At 41.9% G+C, this 22,558-nt stretch overlaps 1 protein-coding gene across 2 annotated transcripts; it reads left to right on the top strand.

Moving 5' to 3' along the window:
- The first annotated feature begins 1,056 nt into the window (after positions 1–1,056).
- On the top strand, positions 1,057–22,256 carry LOC113592508 (cytochrome c oxidase subunit 7A-related protein, mitochondrial). 2 transcript variants are annotated; one of them, XM_053200995.1, is made up of 3 exons: positions 1,057–1,358; positions 20,299–20,430; positions 21,383–22,256. In XM_053200995.1, exons 1-3 carry the CDS (start codon positions 1,281–1,283, stop codon positions 21,521–21,523), a joined length of 351 nt encoding a protein of 116 aa, XP_053056970.1. In that variant the 5' UTR covers positions 1,057–1,280; the 3' UTR covers positions 21,524–22,256. The 2 variants fall into 2 exon arrangements, with proteins under 2 accessions (XP_053056970.1, XP_026889444.1); XM_027033643.2 differs by having other exon boundaries at positions 1,123–1,352.
- The last annotated feature ends 302 nt before the right edge of the window (positions 22,257–22,558 follow it).

The following is a 22,558-nucleotide window of genomic DNA, read 5'->3' on the forward strand; positions in this document are numbered from 1 at the left end:
TAAAGTGAATACTACTGGAACTTAAAATGGTAGTCCTAGATCTTCCAAGTTCAAGGTCCAAAATTTTCTTTTCTTTTTTAAAATTTTTTTTTTTTTGAGAGAGAGAGAGAGGGAGAGAGAGAAAGAGAGACTGCAAGTGGGGGGGGGGGGCGGGCAGAGAGAGAGGGAGGGAGAGAGAATCCCAAGCAGCCTCTGTGCTGTCAGCACACAGCTGCATGGGCGGCTCCATCCCGGAACCATGAGATCATGACCTGAGCTGAAATCAAGACTTGGAGGCTTAACTGACTGAGCCACCAGATGCCCCTCAAGGATTTTTCAAGTATTTTCAAGTATTTTTAGTCTACTTTCCCTCTACTCCCCACCTCATTCATCTCAAAGGGCAGAGGCCTGAAAAAGGATGAATAACCAACCAATTCCCATAAAACTCAAGTAAGAGTAAAAACTAGTTCTGAGAAACTTTGCAAAATATACATCCCGGTGCTTGAAGTTTAGGTCACTAGGTATTTCTTCTGCACAAAGCACAAGAGGTTATCTTTATATTATTGGGGCGAAACCCCTAACAGCCAGCCCTCTGTACTAAAAAGCTTTCAGCAAAAGATTCCACATTTTCTTATTTGCTCTCCCACTCCCAGGCTGCCGGAGAAGCCCGGCGGACCGGTTCATACTCCGACTGCGTGAGAGCTGGGCGCTTCACCAGGTGACCAAAGGAAGGAAGGAAAGAAATAAGACTGAGCAAATTAAGTTTGGTAAAGGAAGAGAAGCCTTCAAACCAAGAACAAAGTGGCAGCCCCTCAACACTAGCTCTCCCCGCCCCTCCCGCCCAGGGCCCGCCCCTCCCGCCCAGGGCCCGCCCCACCCCGCCCAGGGCCCGCCCCACTCAACCCCGCCCAGGGCCTGCCCACTCAACCCGGGCGAGTCCCGTAGCCTCCATCCTGGTTTCGTGGGGCGCTTGCGCATTTTTAAGGCGTCTTGGCACTGCCCGAATCTAAATGTGGGTAAGGGGCAGGGAACTTCGTGGTTTCTACAGATCCCCCTCCGGGGGCTTTCTGCACTCTCCAAGAGCTTGTTTTTTTGTTTTTGCCTTTCTTGGTCATGAGACTCCGGCTTCTTCTTCCCGGCTATACTAAAGCGGGCATGTTATAAATTAGGCGATATCCGGGCAGCCCGTCTCCTGGCGCAGGGTCCTTGGGCTGAAGCTTAAGGAGACGGCAGGGAAGGCAGGGTCCTTCTCTGAGGCAGTCGCGCAGGCACCGGCTGCGGGTAGCCGGTCACCGGGCGTCATGTATTACAAGTTTAGTGGCTTCACGCAGAAGTTGACTGGAACATGGGCTTCCGACGCTTACAGCCCTCAGGTACAGGTAGCTCCAGGCCCTCTCTGACAGAAGTGGCTGCCCGAGCCTCTGTGCCAGGCAGTCGTGGCGCCGGAACCGGGTGGGGTTTCTGCCTGCGGTTCGGTTTAGCTCGGCACCACCCCTCCCGGCGCCTCTCAACATCTTGCGGCGGCCATAAAGGCTCCTAATTCTGTAGCTGCTTCCCCGTCGGGGCTGGCTCGGGGCGGAAGTTGGGCCTGGCACTCAGCTGGGGTCAAGGTGACCTCCGAGGTCGCTGCTTCTGGGTCTTCGGGGTGGCTTGTGGGGTCGGCGTGGCCCAGAGTGCGACCCCGAAGTTCGGCTTTGTCCTTTTTAAGGAGGTCTCGCTTCTGGTCTCCTCGGTGCTCCATTGCTTACCCCACCCCGTGTAGCCCAAAAGCCTCATGAAAGCATGAGATTGGAGAGCTGGGATGACAGCACCGAGGGAAGCCATAGGGGCAGGAGAGGCTGTAGGATCAGAATTAAGAGACCTAATGGGTTCTTTCAAATGTCCAGGTGAGCCTGGGCAGTTACGTGTAACGACCTTAACGTTTCTCAACGGTGAAATGGTTGATGGCCGTTATTTGAGTCTAAAAAGTATTCCAATTTCATTCAGATTTTGCCAGTTGAAGTTTGTCTCAGTGGTAGACTTTTTTTTTAAGTTTACTTATTTGAGAGAGAGCGCAGGCAGAGAGCCAGAGGGAGAGAGAATCCCAAGTAGGCTCCATACCATCAGCACAGAGCCCAAATGGGGGCTCCAGTTCACAAGTGTGAGATACCACCTGGGCTGAAATCAAGAGCTTAACCGACTGAACCACCCAGGTCCCCCTTCGGTTGTAGACTCTTAATATGAGCTAACATCGTGGCTTTGATGCCTTGATTTTATGGCCTTTCCCAGGATTACTTTATCGTGAGCTTAGTTTCATCTAGGGCAGCTTTCCTACAGGTTAAGTGAAATGACTGGCAGTCTTTGGCAGGTGGTTGGTACTTGGTAAGTGGTAGCTATTCTCCAGAAGTTGAGTGTTAGATACCATCATATTCCTTATCCTCATAGAGTAGTGTGGGAACGGTTCGTGAAATACGCAGTTGGAAAACTGGACTGGAATAGTAAGGATCCTAGGCGGGGTGTAAAGAATGCTCTATTATGTTACTTCCTCCTTTTTCTGGGGGACACAGCGGCTTGTCTAAGTGGGGAAGGTGTTTAAGAGTAATGTCAGTCTAAGAGTGGATGTGCTGTTAATGTTAACTAGGGTAGAGAGGGAAGAAAGGGCAAGTTTTGGGGGGAGTGTGGGGTTCGGGAGGAAGGGTCCAGGTTTATAAATGTTGACCATTTGATGATGTCATGTTTGGTACCAGCTGGATTTATGAATATGAAGTTTAATAGAGCTGGGTGTCTTCAGCCCATAATTGGTAGAATCTGTGGTGGGGAGGGGATCATCCAGGGAGCATATAAGGAAGAAAGGTGGGAAGACGATTAGGCTACAGAAATGCGAAGCGGAGGGTAGAGGAGGAAAATTTATCAAAAGAACAAACCAGGTGGGTCGCCTGCGTGGCTCAGTCGGTTGAGTGTCCGACTTCGGCTCAGATCATAGTCTTGGGGTTCAAGAGCTCAAGCCCAGCATTGGGCTCTGTGCTGACAGCTGGGAGCCTGGAGCCTGCTTCAGATTCTGTCTCCCTCTCTCTCTAAAAAATAAACATTTTGAAAAAAACAAACCAAGATTAGAAGGGAAATCATCCTGGTGGTGTCACTGACTGCCAAATTGGGTCAAAGAAAGATCAAAGGAGGTCAAAGAAGGAATTGTCCATAGGGATTTATTTATTTTGTAGATTACAGGGGAATAGCCATTTCTATCATATTTGTTTCAAAAGACGTAGTTTTCATGCACTGATCTTAAATGTTACAGTGTAATGAGTTTTGACAAATGCATACACTGTAACCTCCAGCCCTGTTAACATATAGGACATTCCATCACCCCTAGGAAGTTCCCTTCCCTATTCAGACTTTTATAAATAGTTTTGCATGTTTCTGAATTTCAGGGAAGTGGAACCACATGCTACTCTTTTATAAGGTTTTTTTGTCCTTCCATACTTTTTTTTGGTTTATTTTTGAGAGAGTGATAAAGTACGAGCAGGGGAGGGGCAGAGAGAGGGAGACTGAGAATCCAAGCAGGTTCCAGGCTCTGAGCTGTCAGCACAGAGCCCGATGTAGGGCTTGAACTCATGACGCGAGACCATGACCTGAGCCGAAGTTGGATGCTTAACCAACAGTCACCCAGGTGCCCCAGCATATGCTGAAATTAGCTCTCAGAGATTACCCTGAGATTAGCAGAGATTTTTACCCTGAAATGCATGTGGTACAGATAGGGCCTTCAGATTTTTAGCACCTCTTAAATTGTGTTTCTCTTGAGAATTTAAACTTCTTAGTCACTTAAGGATTTCCTTTTTTCCCCCCTGGATCTGTTTTTATTTATTTATTTTTAGAGTGTGAGCAAGTGGAGGAGAGGGGCAGAAGGAGAGTGAGAGAGAATGTCCTAAGCAGGCTTCATGCTTGTTAGTCACTTAAGGATTTCCTTTTTTTTTAAATCAGTTTTTTAAATTTTTTATTTGTTTTTATTAAAATTTTTTTTTTGATGTTTATTTTCGACAGAGTGCGAACAGGGGAGGGGCGGAGAAAGAGGGAGACAGAATCTGAAGATGAGCTGTCAGCACAGAGCCTGATGCGGGGGCCCGAACTCAAGAATTGTGAGATCATGACCTGAGCCGAAGTTGGACACTCAACTGACTGAGCCACCCAGGCGCCCCCTATTGATTGATTGATTGATTGATTGATTGAAGAGAACGCGAGCAAGGGCGGGGAGAAGGTGGAGAGAGAGGGAGAGAGAAAATACCCCAAGCAGGCTCCACGCTATTTGCAGAGCCCTATGCGGGCTTATCCCAGGTTTCTGGGAACGTGACCTGAGCCGAAATCAAGAGCTCTTTGACTGAACCACCCAGGTGCCCAAGGATTTCTTAAATCATGTTGAAAGAAGTGATACTGTGTAGACTTTATCTGTGGATTTCAGAGTGCTTGTGACAGGCACACACCCCACCCCCACCCCCAAACCAGGTGTTCTGGCTTTGGTAATTAGGAGTACTTTAGTTTTTCCTTTCCTGGAAACGTTAACAATGTAAAATGTATATGTTTGTAACTCCCAGTATTACCTAAAGTGAATAAGCTAACATGCATTGAATAACGTGGTATAGAAAGGCTAGTTTGCTAACAATGGTACAGGTAGATCAATTTGATAAGTAATTGTATTTTCCAGTGGTTGATAGAAAAGTATTTTCCTTTTTGTGTCCTGTGTCAAAATAAATTGAGGCTAATAAACACGGAAAGATGCTCAACATCATTAGTCATTAGGGAAATGCAAATCAAAACTACAGTGAGATACCACTTCACACCTGCTAAAATCAGAAGACAGACAACAGGTGTTAGTGAGAATGGCGAAACAGGACCCCTACCGAATTGCTGGTGGGAATGTAAAATGATTCAGCTGTAGCAGGATTCTCCCACAGGGGTGGTGACACCAAGGCTTTTCTTTCCAGGAAGCAACTTTATTCTTGCCGACACTGCTCAGTTGGGTTTGTACTCAAAGCGCTGAGCCCTGAATGCCACGTGGTGTAGTTTTTTAAGACGTTTTTTACTTCTTTGTCTCCCATATATGGTAACACACAAACATGTAGTTTGATTAAGTGGTCTTCTGTTAACAAGGTTGTGAGGGATGTTGTCATTTATGCGTATAGGTCAGGTTGCCTTGAGGTGTTTTTCTTTCCTCAGGGGACCCTACCACACAGCCACTTTGGAAATAGTCCAGTAGTTTCTTAAAAAGTGAACATTTTGGGGTGCCTGGGTGGTTCATTCATTTAAGTGTCCGACTTTGGCTCAGGTCATGATCTTGCAGTCCATGGGTTCGAGCCCCGTGTCGGGCTCTGTGCTGACAACTCAGCCTGGAGCCTGCTTCAGATTCTATGTCTCTCTCTCTTTCTCTCTCTGCCCCTCCTCCGCTTGTGTGCACACTCTCTCTCAAAAATAAATAAACGTTAAAAATTAAAAAAAAGAAACAAGAAACGTGTTTACCTTATGACCCAACAGCTCTTCTAATTAAGAGGGCAGGATGACCTTCTAGGTAAAGGGACTTGTGGGAGTGATGGGGTGGGGACTGCTGCAGGGGAATCACTGAGTAGTAAGTTTAGCTGTGGTAGGTGGAGATAGGTCATGAAGGGTCTAGGATGGTAGGACTTAATTTTGTGAGAAACAAATAGGAATTTGCAAAGCAACTTGGTGCAGAAAGTTGTGGTAGAGTCTTATCCAGAGGTTGGAACAAGGACATACTTCTTACCTTTAGTTGCATGAAGGTTTATGATGGAGGAACAAGTATCATAACCAGAGCTGTGCTTCGAAAAGTTAGTCTACTGGGAGAGACCAGTGCCAGGGATGCCTCTTATACCCATAGAATAGTTCAGGGTCTTCTGAGTGGGAAAAGGAGAAACAGACGTCTGGGACATAAGGACTTAGTGACTGATGAGGGAGATTGTGGAAATGAGAAAGGAGGACTCTGAGATGACAGTAATGAGAGGAGGGTGGTGCTGTCCTTAAAAACAGGGGGCTCCTGAATAGATTTGTGAGAAACTGGGTGAATTTAGGACTTGCAGAGTGTGACATGTCTGGGAAACATGGAGGTGGTGATATCTAGCTGGCAGTTAGGAATAACTTGAGTCACTGCAGATTGAAACTTGATTCTAGTCCTAAATCAGAGTGCAAGAGGTTTTTGGTTTCTATCAGTTAAAAAAAAATTTTTTTTTTAAATATTTGTTTTTGAGAGAAAGAGAGAGCACGAGCAGGAGAGGAGCAGAAAGAGAGGGAGACAGAGTCCGAAACAGGGTCCAGGCTCTGAGCTGTCATTACAGAGCCCGACGCGGGGCTCAAACTCAGACTGTGAGATCATGACTTGAGCTGAAGTCAGACGCTTACCTGACTGAGCCACCCAGGTGCCCCTAAAAATTAAAAAAAAAAAAAAAAAAAAAATTGGGTAATTCTCTTATTTCTTCTCTTTCTCAAACCTAAAAGGTAGAGCAAAAGGGAAACTTGGGCCAGTCAACTTCAGGGGGAAAAAAATCAAGCGTACGTCTCTAAAAATTTGGAGCAAGTAGTAGGGGCCCTTGGCTGCCTCGTTTGGTGGAGCTGGCTCTCTTGGTTCTTGGGGTTGTGAGTTTCAGTCTGTGTTGAGTGTAGAGATTACTTAAAATCTTAAAATTATTTTGGAGCAATTAGACTAAGAAGAATTCAACTGCTAAATGGTTGTGGTTGAATGGTTTTAACTGTAGGGGTAGTGATTATGTAAATAGCTAAGAGATTTGCTATTAAAAAGCAAAACTGGGGCGCCTGGGCGGCTCAGTCAGTTGAGTGTCCGACTTCGGCTTGGGTCATGATCTCATGGTTCGTGAGTTCGAGCCCCGCGTCGGGCTCTGTGCTGACAGCTCAGAGCCTGGAACCTGCTTCGGATTCTGTGTCTCCCTCTCTTTGCCCATCCTCTGCTTGTGCTCTCTCTCTCTCTCTCTCCAAAAATAAACATTAAAAAAAAAAAAACAGCAAAACCTGTGATTTCCATTTGGTCTACAGTCCACTATTTTAAGAATAGCATTCATTCACTAGTTTTCTTCTTCGTGGGAGGTATGGGAGGCTCTGCCATCAAGTGCTGATTTGGTTTACATGACTTTGGTTCTGAAATACTCAAGTCTACATTGTTGTGAAGCTATAGCTTATTTATACTTGCAACAGATATTTATTGAATGTGCTTTTTGCTTTTTTAAGTCTAGGAAAGTAAGAGCAGTGAACAAAACCTGCCCTCATGGGGCTTCCATTGCAGTCGGGGAGACACAGTAAACGAAGTAAAATACAATATGCTAGGTGCTGATAAGTGCTGTGGAGAAAGAGGGTAAGTGGGAGGACATGCAGTTTAAAAGGGTGGTGAGGGAATGTCTCACTGAGAAGGTGACACATGGGCAAAGACCTGAAGGAGGTGAGGGTGCCAGCCACGTGGATACCTAGAGAAGAGCATTGTAGGTAGAGGGAACAATGCCTGATGCCTGGGAGATTTAAGGGGCTTGTCTAGTGGGCTGGGGTGGGGAGAGGGGATGATGTTGGTGGCGGGGTGGTGGGGTTTGAAGGGTGCATCTCACGTGGCCCTGGAAGCCATTATAGTAATTTTGGGTTTAGCTCAGTGAGATAGGACGCTTTGGGAGAGGTTTGAGCTGAGTAGTGATCTCTCCAATCACTGGTTGCTGCATTAAGAGTAGAATGCAGGGTAGCAAGTGTGGAAATGGAAGGAGGGTGAGCAGTTAAGAGGGTGTCATAAAGTTCCAGGGGTTTGGGGGCACCTGGGTGGCTCAATTGGTTGAGCCTTCGAGGCTTGACACCGGCTCCGGTCATAATCTCCCTCTTTCTCTGCTCCTCCCTTGATCTTGTTTTCTGTAAATTAAAAAAAAAAAAAAAAAAAAAAAAAAAAAAATCCAGGGGCTTGGACCAGAGTATGCATTGGTGGAGATGGGTGAGACGTGGTGGTCAGATTCTGAATAGATTTTGAAGGTAGAGCCATAAGGATTTACAGTGTGTGTGCAGAATTAAGAATGATTCCAAGGATTTGGGCCAGAAAACCTGTAACTATGCTGTTGTCAGTTTTCAGATGGGGAGGCTCATAATTCTATATTGGGACAGCTGCAACCCTGGAAGAGGCATGCATGAAGGGATTTACTTTCCTGTAAATACAGCTTCTTGGTTCCACTCTTGAGAACTCTTGAGAACCCCAGTGTCAGTCTTGTCTAGCTGCCTTGAAACATTGGAAACATTGACTGCTTTTAAATTGTTAGGAGGTTTAATGACAGATAGATGAATATCCATTCTTTTTATTGGTGGGGCCAGGACAGTTGAATTATTGATTGTATGGTATAATAAAATTGTGTAGGTTTGAATCCCATCTTCCTAATGGAATCTCTGAGCTTTGTTTTAATCATCTGTAACTTGGGCTGATAATACCTTATTTACAGGGTTGATGTGAAGAATATTCATGAAGGTTTTGTAGGATTCTGAGGATGTAGAATTTTATGATGTTAAAATATGCATATGAAGAAAGATTGGAGGATAATATACAATTCATAATGGTTGATGGGATAAGGTAATGGGATTATAGGTAATTTTAAAATTGTATATTCCAAACTTTTACAGTATTCTAAATGGAAATACGGAATTACTTAAAACCATTCAGATGGTTGATACTCCTGTTTTCAGATATTGTTCAACAGCTGCTGTAGTTCTGAATCACTTGATGGGTGAACAAACACTGAGCAATTAGGTATAATCCTTTCTAAAAATGCTCCACATTAGTCCTGTCAAAACAAGAATTTAATTTCAAACCATTTTTGGAGATGCTTGGTATAAAGGATTTTTCAATTTTTGCATTCAAGGAGAAATCCTTAGAGGAGAAAATACAGAGCTCACATGTTAAAATTTTCAGTTCAAAGAGCGATCCTTTTTTGCCTTCTTATCTCAGTCGTTAGGGCCTCTCTTCCCATCTCTGAATCCTTGTGAGTCTGAGTGTATTATATTACTAAATTTAGACTAGTGGCTTACTCACCAAACTTTACATGAATTATTGCTTTTAAGCAGTAGTTGAGAGGGGCAGTGGGGGCAGGTAGTGGAATACTTAAAAACCCAAGTCTCTCAGGGGCGCCTGGGTGGCACAGTTGGTTAAGCATCTAACTTCAACTCAGGTCATGATCTCACAGTTCATGAGTTCGAGCCCCACATTAGGCTCTGTGCTGACAGCTGAGAGCCTGGAGCCTGCTTCTGAATCTGTGACTGACTGACTCTCTCTCTGTCGCTCTCTGCCCCTCCTCCACTCACACTCGCACGCATGTGTGCGCGCTCCCTCACTCTGTGTCTCTCTCTCTCTCTCTCAAATTAATAAATGTTAAAAAAGAAAATTAAAAAGCAGAAAACAAACCAAGTCTCTGGACTTTAGAGAGGCCTGAATTTTGGCACTAAACTCCATCTTTTTTGCAACATGCTCTTAGGCAAGTTACCCTCTCTGATCTACTTTTCTCCTCTATAAAATAGAAACAGTAACATCTTGGTAGGTTTGCTGGCAGGATTAAATGAGATGATGCTGTGAAATGCTTGACAGGATGCTGGATGTATAACAAGGGCTCAGTAGATAATTAGTGGCTGTTATTCCATAACATTAATGTCCATAATGGCAGAGATCGAATCTGTCTTCTTCATCGTGTATTTTCACTAAGTGTTCAGTAATACGTGCTGAGTGAGTGAATGCAGTGCAGATAATTCCCATTTGTGTGACTATGTCAAAGAAATAGAAACCAAGTTTACTTTTGGAGGGGGGAGTTTAATTGAAGTGTAGTTGATTTACAGTATTAGTTTTAGGTGTATACAACGTAGTGATTTCACAATTATATACATTACAAAATGCTCACTACAGTAAGTGTACTTACTATCTGTCACCTTACAAAGCGATTACGGCATTATTGACTATACTGTACTTTTCATCTTCCTGGCATGTATTTTATAACTGGATATTTGTACCTCTTTATTTCCTTCACCTCTTTCATTCTCTCGATCCCCCTCCCCTCTGGCAACCACCAGTTTGTTCTTTGTATTTGTGGGTCTGTGTATATTTTTTGTTTATTTTTTAGATTCCACACTTAAGTAGAATAATAATGGTATTTGTTTTTTTCTGCCTGACTTATTTCACTTAGAGTACCCTCATTCTTAGCCAGGTTGTTGGCCAATGGCAAGACCTCATTTTTATGGCTGAATATTATTCCATATCTTCTTTATCCATTCATCTATTAGTGGACACTTAAGTTGTTTTTGTATTTTGGCTATTGTAAATAATACTGCAGTAAACACAGGGTGCGCTTATCTTTTAGAACTGACATTTTTGTTTTCTTCGAGTAAATACCCAGAAGCAGAATTACTGGTTTGTATGGGATTTGTATTTTTAATTTTTTGAGGAACCTGCATTACTGTTTGCATAATGGGTGTACCAGTCTGTATTTCCATCAACAGTGGATGAGGTTTGTTTTTTCCTTACATCCTTGCTAGCACTTGTTTCTTGTCTTTTTGATACTTGCCATTCTAAGTGGTGTGAGGTGATACCTCACTGTGGTTTTGATTTGTATTTCCCTGATAATTAGTGATATTGAACAACTTTTTATGTGTCTTGTTGGCCGTCTATAAGTCGTCTTTGGAAAACGTGTGTTCCTGTACGTTTTTTTGGTATTGAGTTGTATCAGTTCTTTATGTAGTTTAGATATTAACCCCTTACTGGATGTATCATTTGCACAGATCTTCTCCCTTCAGTAGGTTGCCTTTTTGTTTTGTTGGTTTCCTTCACTGTGCAAAAAGGTTTTTAGTTTGACGTAGTCCCAATTTATTTTTTTATTATTTTTTTTTAATGTTTATTTATTTTTGACATAGAGACACACACACATAGAGCATGAGCGGGAGGGGGCAGAGAGGGAGGGAGACACAGAATCCGAAGCAGGCTCCAGGCTCTGAGCTGTCAGCACAGAGCCTGATGTGGGGCTCGAACTCACAGACCACGAGATCATGACCTGAGCCAAAGTTGGATGCTCGACTGAGCCACCCAGGCGCCCCTAAAGATTGGTGCCACATCTGTCAGGCAGTGTTGACAGACTTATCAAAAATGATATTTCCACTCTGCTTAATAGTTCTCTGCTTCTTTCTGTCTCATGGTAGTTCCTCGAGGGCTTTGACAATCAGCAGAGGCAAGAAGGTCCCACTTTAATCTGGGTTTATCTATTTGGAATGGTCAGTTTCGCTGTAATCCCTAGATCCTTCCAATCACCAGTGGCCTTGGCTATGTCATCACCAACCTTTTTTGGAGTCAGACTCAGGCAGCTGATTTTGTGGGTCAGGGCAGACATGGCACCAACTTTCCCACTGGTGCACCTCTATATGTGACTTTGATCTCATTAGGGTTGAACTTAGGTGGCCTGGTGAAGGTGGCTGGATGAACCCAGATTTGGGATGACCAAAAACAGTTGCACCTTCACCTTCTCCGCCAAAAGTCAAAAGCATTTTTTTTTTTTTTAAAGTAAGCTCTAGGGGCACCTGGGTGGCTCAGTTGGTTAAGTGTCCCGCTTCAGCTCAGGTCATGATCTCACAGTTCATGGGTTTGAGCTGCACATCGTGCTCTGTGCTGACAGCTCAGAGCCCAGAGCTTGCTTTGGGTTCTGTGTCTCCCTCTCTCTTTGCCCCTCCCCTGCTCGTGCTCTGTCTCTCTCTGAAAAATAAACATTAAAAAAATAAATACAATAAAATAAAGTAAGCTCTACGCCCAGTGTAGGGCGTGAACTCATGACCCTAGAATCTAGAGTCACATGCTGTGCCACTGAGCCAGTCAGGTGCCCCCAGTTTCATTCTTTTGCATGTAGCTGTCCAGTTTTAATAACACTACTAATGAAGAGACTGTCATTTCCCCATTGTATATTTTTGTCTCCTTTGTTGTAGGGTTGACCATATAAGTGTCAGTGTTGTATTTCTGGGCTCTGTATTCTGTTCTGTTGATCTGTGTTTTAGTGCCAGTACCATACTGTTTTGATTACTGTAGCTTTTAGTATATCTTGAAATTTGCGATTGTGATAACTTTAGCTTTGTTCTTTCTCAAGATTGCTTTGGCTATTTGGGATCTTTTGTGATTCCGTACAAATTTTAGGGTTATTCTAGGTCTGTGAAAAATCTTATTGGTATTTTGATAGGGATTGCATTGGATATGTAGGTTGCTTTGGGTTATGTGGGCATTGTAACAGTATGAATTCTTCCAATTAATGAGCCTGGTATATTTTTTCATTTATGTGTGTCTTCAATTTCTTTCATTACTGTCTTAATAGTTTTTGAAGTGCAGGTCTTTCACCTCCTTGGTTAAATTTATTCCTTAGATATTTTATTCTTTTTGATGCAGTTGTAATTGGGATTGTTTCCTTAATCTCTCTGCTTCTTCATTGTTAGTAGATATCAAAATGCCACAGGTTTCTTTAATTTTGTATCTTGCAACTTTACATGTATTGTAATAGTTTTTTGGTTGAGCCTTTAGGGTTTTCTTTTCCTTTTTATTTTTCTTTTTTAATTTTTTTATTTTTTAGAGAGAGAACATGAACAGGAGAGAGGGACAGAGGGAGAGAATCTTAAGCAGGGCTCAATCTCACACCCTGGGATCATGACTTGAGCTGAAATCGTGAGTCAGACACTCAGCTGACTGAGCCATCCAGGTGCCCCTAGGGTTTTTCTTATGTCAGCTGCAAATAGTGAAAGTTTTTACTTTTCTCTTACCAATTAGGATATGTTTTATTTCTTTTTCTTGTTTGATTACTGTGGCTAAGACTTCCAATACTGTGTTGAATAAAAGTGAAAATGGACATCCTTGTCTTGTTCCTGATCTTAGAGAAAAAGCTTTCACTTTTCACCATTGAGTATGATGTTAGCTGTAGATTTGTTATATATGGTCTTTATTATGTTGAGGTATGTTCCCTCTAAACCCACTTTGTTGAGAGTTTTTATCATGAATGGGTCCGATGTTTTTTCTCATCTGTTGAGGTGATAATGTGATTTTTACCCTTCATTTTGTTAATGTTGTGTATCACTTTGATTTGTGGATATGAAACCAATCTTGCATCCTGGAGTAAATCCTACTTGATCGTGGTGAATGATCTTTTTAATGTATTGTTGAATTTAGTTTGCTAATTTTGTTGAGTATTTTTTGCATCTGTATTCATCAGAGATACTGGACTGTTAGATATATCTATATATCTGTATACATCTATATCTATATACATAAAATTTGTATTGTCTTTGGTTTTGTTATCAGGGTAATGCTCGCTTTGTAGAATGAATTTGGAAGAGTTTTTTGGAATCAGTTGAGAAAGATAAGTGTTAACTCTCTTTTTTCTTACTATTTTTTTATTTAAAAAAAATTTTAACATTTATTTTTAAGAGACAGTGACAGAGGCATAGAGAGAGGGAGAAATAGAATCTGAAACAGGATCCAGGCTCTGAGCTGTCAGCATAGAGCCTGACATGGGGTTTGAACTCGTGAATCGCAAGACCAGACCTGAGTTAAAGTCAGATGCTTCACTGAGCCACCCAGGTGCCCCTCTTATTATTTTTTTTTAATGTTTATTTTATTTTTGAGAGAGAGAGAAACAGAGTGTGAGCAGGGGAGGGGCAGAGAGAGAGAGGGAGACACAGAATCTGAAGCAGGCTGCAGGCTCCGAGCTGTCAGCACAGAACCTGACGGAGGGCTCGAACTCACGAACTGAGAGATCATGACCTGAGCCAAAGTCAGATGCTCAACCGACTGAGCCACCCAGGTGCCCCTTAACTCTTCTTTAAATGTTTAGTAGAATTTGCTTGTGAAGCCTGTGGTCCTGGGCTTCTCTTTCTTGGGAGGGTTTTTTTTTTTTTTTTATTACAGATTCACTTTCACTGCTAATAATTGGTCTGCTCAGGTTTTCTATTTCTTCCTGATTGAGTCTTCGAAGAATTGCATGTTTGTAGGAATTTATCCATTTCTTCTAAGTTGTCCAACTTGTTGGCATATAATTTTCATAATAGTCTCTTATAATCCTTTGTATTTCTGTGGTGTCAGTTGTAACTTCTATTTGTGATTTTGTTTGAGGTCTCTTTTTCTCGGTAAGTCTGGCTAAAGGTTTATCAATTTCGTTTATCTTTTTGCAGAACTAGCTCTTAGTTTCATTGATCTTTTTTTAGTCCCCATTTCACTTATTTCTACTATTAGTCTGTGTTTAACTTCGTTCTACTATAATTGTTATTTTCTTCTTCTACTAACTTTGGTCTTTGTTCTTTTTCTGGTTCCTTTAGGTGTAAAGTTAAGATTGAGATATTTCTTGTTTCTTGAAGTGGACCTTCATTGCTATAAACTTCTCTCTTAGAACTGCTTTTGTTGTATCCCAGAGATTTTGAACATTGTTTCCATTTTCATTTCTCCATGGATTTTTAAATTTCCCTTTTGATTTCTTCTTTGACCCATGGGTTGTTTAGGAGCATGTTGTTTAGCCTCCATGTGTTTTTGTTTTTTTCCATTTTTTTTTCCCTGTAATTGATTTCTGGTTTCATACTGTTGTGATTGGAGAAGATGCTCTGTCTTATTAAATTAATTGAGACTTGTTTTGTGGCCTAATATGTAATCTGTCCTGGAGAATGTTCCACGTACACTTGAAAAGAAGGTATATTCTGCTGTTTTGGGATGGAATATTCTATATATATCTGCTAGGTCTATCTGGTTTAATGTTGTTCAAAGCCATATTGATTTTTATGTCTGGATGCTTTATCCATTGATGTAAGTGGGTTGTTAAAGTCCCCTGCTGTTATTGTGTTACTGTCAGTTTCTCCCTTTGTGCCTATTTCTATTTGCTCTGTATATGGTGCCCCTGTGTTGGGTGCATGGATAGATATTTACAGTTGTTATATCGTCTTGTTGGATTAATCCCTTTATATAATGCCCTTCTTTGTCTCTTATTAGAATTTTTGTTCTAAAATTTTTTTAATGTTAATTTATTTTTGAGAGAGCTCTCACATGGGTGGGGAAGGGGCAGAGAGAGAGGGAGACACAGAATCTGAAGCAGGCTCCAGGTTCTGAGCTGTCAGCACAAACACCAATGTGAGGCTTGAATTCACTAACTACACGATCTTAGCCTGAGCTCAAGTTGGACAGTTAACCACCTGAGCCACCCAGGTGCCCCTTTACTGTCTTTGTTTTAAATTCTACTTTGTCTGACATTAAGTTTGCTATCCCAGCTTTCTTTTTGCTTCCATTTATGTGGGGAATATATATATTTTTTATGTCCCTTAACTTTCAGTTTGTATGCATCTTTAGGACTGAAAGAGCCTCTGGTAGGCAGCATATAGATGGGTCTTGTTTTTTATTCATTGAGTCACCTTGTCTTTTGATTGGAGTATTTAGACCATTTACATTTAAAGTAATAATTGATAGGTTTATGCTTATTGCTGTTGTGTCAATTGTGTTCTTATTGTTTTTGTAGGTTTTGTTTCTTCTACTTCTCTTTTAATTGATGACTTTAGTGTTTTACTTGGATTCCTTTCTTTTTATTCTTTGTGGATTTTTATAGGTGTATGGTTAGCATGAGGTTCATATATAACATCCTAAGTATATAGCAGTCTATATTAAGTTGATGGTTGCTTAAGTTCAAACACATTCTAAAAGCACTACATAATAAACCCTCCCCCATGTTTTATGTGTATAATGTCATATTTTACATCTTTTTATTTTGTGACTATCAGTGAATTAAAAAAATTTTTCTTTAATGTTTATTTTTGAGATAGAGACAGAGTGTGAGCAGGGGAGGGGCAGAGAGAGAGAGGGAGACACAGAATCTGAAGCAGGTTCCGGGCTCTGAGCTGTCAGCACAGAGCCTGATGTGGGGCTCGAACCCATGAACGGTGAGATTGAGCTGAACCCATGACCTGAGCTGAAGTCGGACGCTTAACTAACTGAGCCACACAGGCACCCCAACAAATTTTTTATTAATATTTATTTTGAGAGAGAACACAAGCAGGAGGAGGAGAGGGGCAGAGAGAGGTAGAGAGAGAATCCCAAGCAGCCTTCATGCTGTCAGCGCAGAGCCTGACATGGGGCTTGATTCCACGAGTTGTGAGATCATGACCCGAGCCAAAATCAAGAGTTGGACACTTAACCCGCTGAGCCCCTCAGGCACCCCTCAGCAAAATTTTTAGATGTAATTGATTTTACTACTCTTGTCTTTGAACTTTCATACCAGTGTTATAAGTGATTGATTTACTACCTTTATTATGTTAGTTTTTACCAGTGAAGTTTTTTTCCTTTCATAATTTTCTTTTAGTTATGGCCTTTTCTTTTCCACTTAAAGTCCCTTTAACATTTCTTCTAAGGTTAGTTAAGTGGTGATGAACTTCTTTAACTTTTGTCTGGGAAACTCTTATTTGTCCTTCAGTTCTGAATGATAATCTGGTCAGGTAGAGCATTCTTGGTTATAGGGTTTTTCCTTTCAGTCAATGCTTTGCATATATTGTGCCACTCCTTTCTGGTCTGCACTGATTTTGCTGGAAAATCAGCTGATAGCCTTTATGGGGTTTTCTTTGTACATAATTAGTTGCTTATCTCTTGCTCCTTTAAGATTCTGTCTTTAATTTTTGACATTTTGTTGTTATTGTGTCTTGGTACGGACCTTCCTGGGTTCATCTTGTTTGGGACTTTCTCTGCTTCCTGAACCTAGATGTCTGCTTTTCCCAGGTTAGAGAAGTTTTCAGCTGTTATTTCTTTAAATAACTTTTCTGCCCCTTTCTCTCTTTTCCTTCCAGGACCCCTATAATGTGAATAGTAGTACAGTTGACATTATCATATGGGTCCCTTTAACCTATCCACATTTTTTTTCTTTTCTTTTTTAATGTTTTTATTTTTGAGAGAGAGTGTGAGCGGGGGAGGGGAAGGGGCAGAGAGAGAGAGAGAGAGAACACAGAATCCGAAGCAGGCTCCAGGCTGAGCTGTCAGCATAGAGCCAGATGTTGGACTTGAACTCGTGAACCATGAGATCATGACCTGAGCTGAAGTCAGGTGCTCAACCTACTGAGCCACCCAGGTGCCCCATCCTCATTTTTTCTTATTCTTTCCTTTTGCCGTTCAGCTTGGGTGCTTTCTGTTACTTTGTCTTCCAGATTGTTGATCTGTTTATCTGTATCTTCTAATCTGCTGATTCCTTCTAGTGGTTTTTCATTTCAGTTACTGTATTTTTCAACACTGATTGGTTCTTTCCTAGTTCTTCTTTGAGTTCTCTTAAACTCTTCCTCAATTCCGGTGAGCATCTTTATGACCATTGCTTTGAACTCTTTATCAGGTAGATTGCTTATCTCCATTTTTTTGGGTTCTTTTTCTGAAGTTTTGTTCTTTTCTTTGGAATGTATTCTTTTTTCTCATTTTGTTTGACGGTCTATGTTTGTTTCTATGAATTAGGTGAAACAGTTACCTTCTCCAGTCTTAAAGGGGTAGCTTTGTGTAGGAATGTGCCTTCTATAGACTGTGTGTGCCTGGTGGCTTTGTTTGGCTAGAGCTGTAGTGGGCATGGGCTGAGGGCACATTCCCTGTGGGATGGTGGGAGCTGGGGTGAGTTCAGACCAGGTGGTTCAGGAGTGCTTGGTTCCAGTGCTGCCCTACTGGGACAGCAGGAGCTGGGTTGTCCTCAGGCTCTCCACCTTGGGCCTCTCCCTAGTGGGATGGCTGAAAGAGCCTCTGGTAGGGCAGGTATGGGTTGGGGTGCTCTGCATAGGAAGTACCCTGGCTGGCTGGAGCTGAAGCAGATGCAGGCCTGGGTGTCCCAGGGTGCTTCTTGCCTGGGCCACCTTGGTGAGATAGCTAGGGCTGTAGTTGGTGCAGGCTGGGGTAGCACCTTGGTGGGACCGTTGGAAGTGAGGCAGGTGCATGTGGTGGGGGACACCTGCAGCTGGTGTGTGGGCTAGGGCCTGGGGCTAGAGGGTACAGGCTGGCTAGAGTGCCTGCTCCCATCTGCACTATCAAGGTAGAGGGGGGAACATAATGGTGCTTGCTAGCACCTTCTAACCAAAGAGAGTTCTAACAGTTCCCCTACCATTTAGTAGTTGCTCTAGGGTTAATAAATGGGTTTCCTTCACTTACAGTCTATTTACTGTTTATACTGTTGTGTGTGCGCGGTTTTTTGTTTTTTGTTTTTTTGGGTTTTTTTTGCCATGGCTCAGGTTGGGTGAATCTGTGCAGGCCTATCTGTGCTATCCCTCCCTACTTCAGTTCCTCCTATCAGGGTGGGATTCCTGTTGTTACATTTCTATTGTTAACACCCCCCTTCCCCCCATCTCTGTCTCCAGCTGTTCTCTGTGTGGTCACGCTATCCTTTGTTGTGTGGAAGCTGTTGAATCAGCCTTCAGTTCTTATTCAGGAGGAATTGCTCTCTATGTAGGTGTAGATCTGGTGTGTTCCTGGGAGGAGGTGAGTTCAGCGTCTTTCTATGCTGCCGTCTAGGACCGAAACCCAAGTTTGCTTTAATACTTTTTTGTTGCCCTGTTGATCCTAATGCTTACCTGGTAGGAGTATCATTGAGGCTTTCAATAATATGATCTTTAGGTCTTGTCAGTTATAGGTAAATTTATATTTCTTTGAAGAGATCAAGAACCAGGGGTCTGACAACGATGTTAATATGAGCAAAGGGTTTTTTTTCCTCCTTCATCTGTAAAATAGAAGAGGGTGGGCTTGAACTCTGCTTCCTAACTTTAAGTTTTTATTTTTTGTAGTTAGAATTTAATATAAAAGGATGTGTTTTATTGGTTTGTAACTCTAGCTCCTGTCTTAATGTGCAGGTTATTTTGGAGAACCATCTTTATCTGTGTTTGCCACTGTAGATTTACTCCATCAGATAGAAAACCAGAGTTTCCCTTGCGTTCCTTTTTTTTTAAATAGCTTTATTGAAATATAATTCACATACCATACATTCACTCATTTAAAGTGTACAACTCAGTGTTTTAGTGTAACCATGTGCAACCATTACCGCATTAATTTTAGAGCATTTTCATGCCCTTGAGAAGAAACCTGTAACCCGCAGTTATCACCCCCCTATTGCTTATTCCCCAGCCCTAAGCAGCTGCTTATCTACTTTACGTTTTTCTAGGTTTTCTTGCTTTGGACTTTCATATGAATGGGATCATATAATCTGTGGTCTTTTGACGAGCTTCTTTTACTTGGCATAGCCTGTAACAGTACTTTGTTTTTCTTCCCCTTTAAGTTCTTTTTAAGCCTGTGGGTCCTTCTATCCATATGGCTCTGGGAGTTGCTAATAGCAAACCTGTGTTAACTCCCAAGTCTCCTTCTGTTTATATTTATTGACTGTAAATATTCAATGTTAAGCACATATTTATTATCTCATGCTGTTTTTTCAGTGGTAGTTACTATTACTTTTGTATACATGTCACAGATGAGAACATTGAAGTTTCCTTAAGTTTTATTATTTGTTTTTTAACTTATGGGCTTATTAATGCCGGAAATTTCAATTGCTCTAATTTTTTTGTTTTCTGGTCCTGAAAGACAAGTCTCTTACCATTGCAGGCTCTTCCAGATTGGGCTTTTTCTTTACAGTGTGTCTGGAAAGTTTCTGAAGTCTACTCTGGGGTTAGAAATCCTGTGTTAGTACATCAGCTCACCCAGGGGGAGAAAAGGGACAGCCAGGTCCCTTTTGAAATGTAGCCAAAAGTTCATACAGGTTAAAAATGTTTTATTGAGGGGCACCTGGGTGGCAGAGTCATTTAAGCATCTGACTTCAGCTCAGGTTATGATCTCACCGTTCATGAGTTTGAGCCCTACATTGGGCTCTGTGCTGACAGCTCAGAGCCTGGAGCCAGCTTTGGGTTCTGTGTCTCCTTCCCTCTGCCCCTCCCCCATTCATTTTCTCTCTCTCTCTCTCTCTCTCTCTCGCTCACTCTCGCTCTCAAAAATAAAAATCTTAAAAATGTTTTATTGATTTGATAGGAAGGTAGACATAATAGGTTTTCTGGAAGCTCAGATTGGGCTTTTGTGATTGTTTGCTTCTCTCTACCTCACCTCAAACCCCCATCTTAATGGCAGGGAATTCTTGATGGGGTTTGCTGTGGGAAAGTGTTTTGTTAAAAGTTTAAGGACTTTAAATCTTAAAATTAAAGGCCTTGTAATGCAAACTTGGAGAGCCTTTCCTTCCCTCTTGTGTGGTTGAATGACTGCCTCCATGATTCCAGATAGCCTGCTTGTTGAAGGTTGTTCATATGCCCAGACATGCTTTCAACTTGACATTTTCCTTTTTCTTACAGGGATTAAAGCCTGTGGTTTCCACAGAAGCACCGCCTATCATATTTGCCACACCCACCAAACTGAGTTCTGATTTTACTGCATATGATTATGCTGGGAAAAACAAAGTTCCTGAGCTGCAGAAGCTTTTCCAGGTGAGAGAAGACACTAGAGGAGACACTAGAGAATGACTTGTTATTTTGGCAATGAGTTTTCTTCTAATTGTTTTTGCTTGCTTGATATTAAAATTCACTGAGCTGTTAGAAGAGGCTCTCTTGGGTTTGCTGATCAACAGAGAGCAGCCAGAATTGGATTTCAGAATATTATTAATGTTAATCTACATACAGATAATTGAGAGGTCAGTGGCCCGGCTGCATCTCTGGTGCTGTGGGAGCGAGTGTTTGTTATTGCTGTTGCTAGAAGGTAGCTTCCCATATCCTCAGAAATATGTGCAGATTCAGGACTGGCTTGGGGACTTTTGGTCAGGTTAATCCCTTTTTTTTTTTTTTTAGGTTAATACCTTTTTAATCTGATAAATAAGACTTGATTGGGCATTTGGAGTCTTGAGTTATAGTGGGGGAGGGAGTTTGGAGACTGCGCAAAATAATGGATTGAACATTTTATGGAGACTCTCTTTTTTAAAGGTTTTGTTATCTTTTTAAGTAGGCTCCAGGCCCAGGGTTTGAACTCACAACCCTGAGATTCCTACTAACTGACCTGGTGTGCTCAGACATCACTGACTAATGATCAGAAGTCAAACTAAATGTGGAGCATGTCTTGTGCCTGCAGTCATTTAGCTGTGGGTTACTTTTGCCTTTAAAAGAAATTCACCAGTGCGACTGGCCTAGTTAAGCAATATATGATAAATTCCTTAGAAACTTGAAATTTGTTGCATGCAGGTTCCTGAGGCCCCATTTTCGAGAATGACTTTGGCCTTCCAAGCTTTAGTTGCGTATTTAAGAAAATGTACACCACTGTTGAGTCAGGATTGTAAGGGATTGGGGGTTTTTCCCCTGCAGTGTGTTGATGGCTTAGTTATGAAGACCTATTAGCCTAAACTGTAAAGTCTTCTTATTAACCATGTCCTTGATAATCCTTGCTTTCCAGAAGTCCGATGGTGTGCCCATCCACCTAAAACGAGGCCTGCCTGACCAAATGTTGTACCGGACCACCATGGCGCTGACAGTGGGAGGGACCATCTACTGCCTGATTGCTCTCTACATGGCTTCGCAGCCCAAAAACAAATGAGTTAGGCTGCAGAGGACTGGTTTGCTTTTTGGCATAAACCCTTTGAATTTTCATTTTTCATTGTTGTGTAAACATTTTCTTTTTTACTTGAATGGTTTACTTAACATTTTCCCAGAAAAATAGATATTAAGGCCATATTTTGGTTTGTTTATGAAATGCACATGGTCCATCAGAGCTCATTGGATAGTTAAGACTATTGTTTAAAGAAATGCTGCTGCTCTTTGAGCTCCTGATTTCCCTGGAGGTTCTGGATGAAGGTTGCACACAGGCTCATTAACAGCAGTCTGTGCGGAGATCCTTAGGGACTTATGGTGGTGTTTTTGAGCATGGGGTGCAGAAGCCTTTCTGGATTTGGATGTGACTGAGGAAGGAAGACAGAAGCCGAGGCCAGGAGCATGAAACAGGAGTTTGAGTTAGTAGACACCTTAGGGATTTTTCCTTCTTGTGACAAGATGTTAAGAAAAATTATTTGTTGCCTGCCTCTATTCATCGGGCAGTTTGTTTCCAAGGGTTATTTGCCTCATCTCCGATCACTAGTGAAATTTTATGTGTAATTGTTATGTATTTATTCCACCTTGGGAACAGAGAACACCTGTTTAGTGTTGCACTTTAGAGCAGTGTGTTTTATTAATGCAGCTGTGACACAGATTCTCCTTTACCTTTTCAAAATGTTATGGCTTTAAATTGTGATTTATTTTGAATGTGGAATAAATACATGAATGAAAAATATAAATTTTGAAGTCCTTTTGAATGACCTTTCAGAATACTTTCAGAAAACCAGAGGCATCTTAAACCTGAGTCTAATTTCTTTCTTTTTAATTGGGCACCAGATAATCTTTACAAAGTAGTTCCTCAAAGTTAAGTAATAGGCCAATGGCATACTGATGATTACCATATGGTTCCTTGTAAGAAACCAGCTTGCCCCTTTGTGAAATGTGCCTGTAATACACAGTTCTTTAGACATTAATTTCCTGTGCTGTCACAATTGGTAGATTTCACATACCCTATATTAATGCTGAGAAAAGGTGGGATTTT

The sequence above is a fragment of the Acinonyx jubatus genome, chromosome A3 (genome assembly GCF_027475565.1).
Source record: "Acinonyx jubatus isolate Ajub_Pintada_27869175 chromosome A3, VMU_Ajub_asm_v1.0, whole genome shotgun sequence".
NCBI classification, from domain to species: Eukaryota; Metazoa; Chordata; class Mammalia; order Carnivora; family Felidae; genus Acinonyx; species Acinonyx jubatus.

Excerpts from the sequence above, each read along its gene's own strand:
- LOC113592508 (XM_053200995.1), top strand. The coding sequence starts at position 1,281 with ATGTATTACAAGTTTAGTGGCTTCACGCAGAAGTTGACTGGAACATGG. Across the intron at positions 1,359-20,298 it reads CTTACAGCCCTCAGGTACAG|GGATTAAAGCCTGTGGTTTC; the intron begins GTAGCTCCAGGC and ends TTTTTCTTACAG. Across the intron at positions 20,431-21,382 it reads AGCTGCAGAAGCTTTTCCAG|AAGTCCGATGGTGTGCCCAT; the intron begins GTGAGAGAAGAC and ends CTTGCTTTCCAG.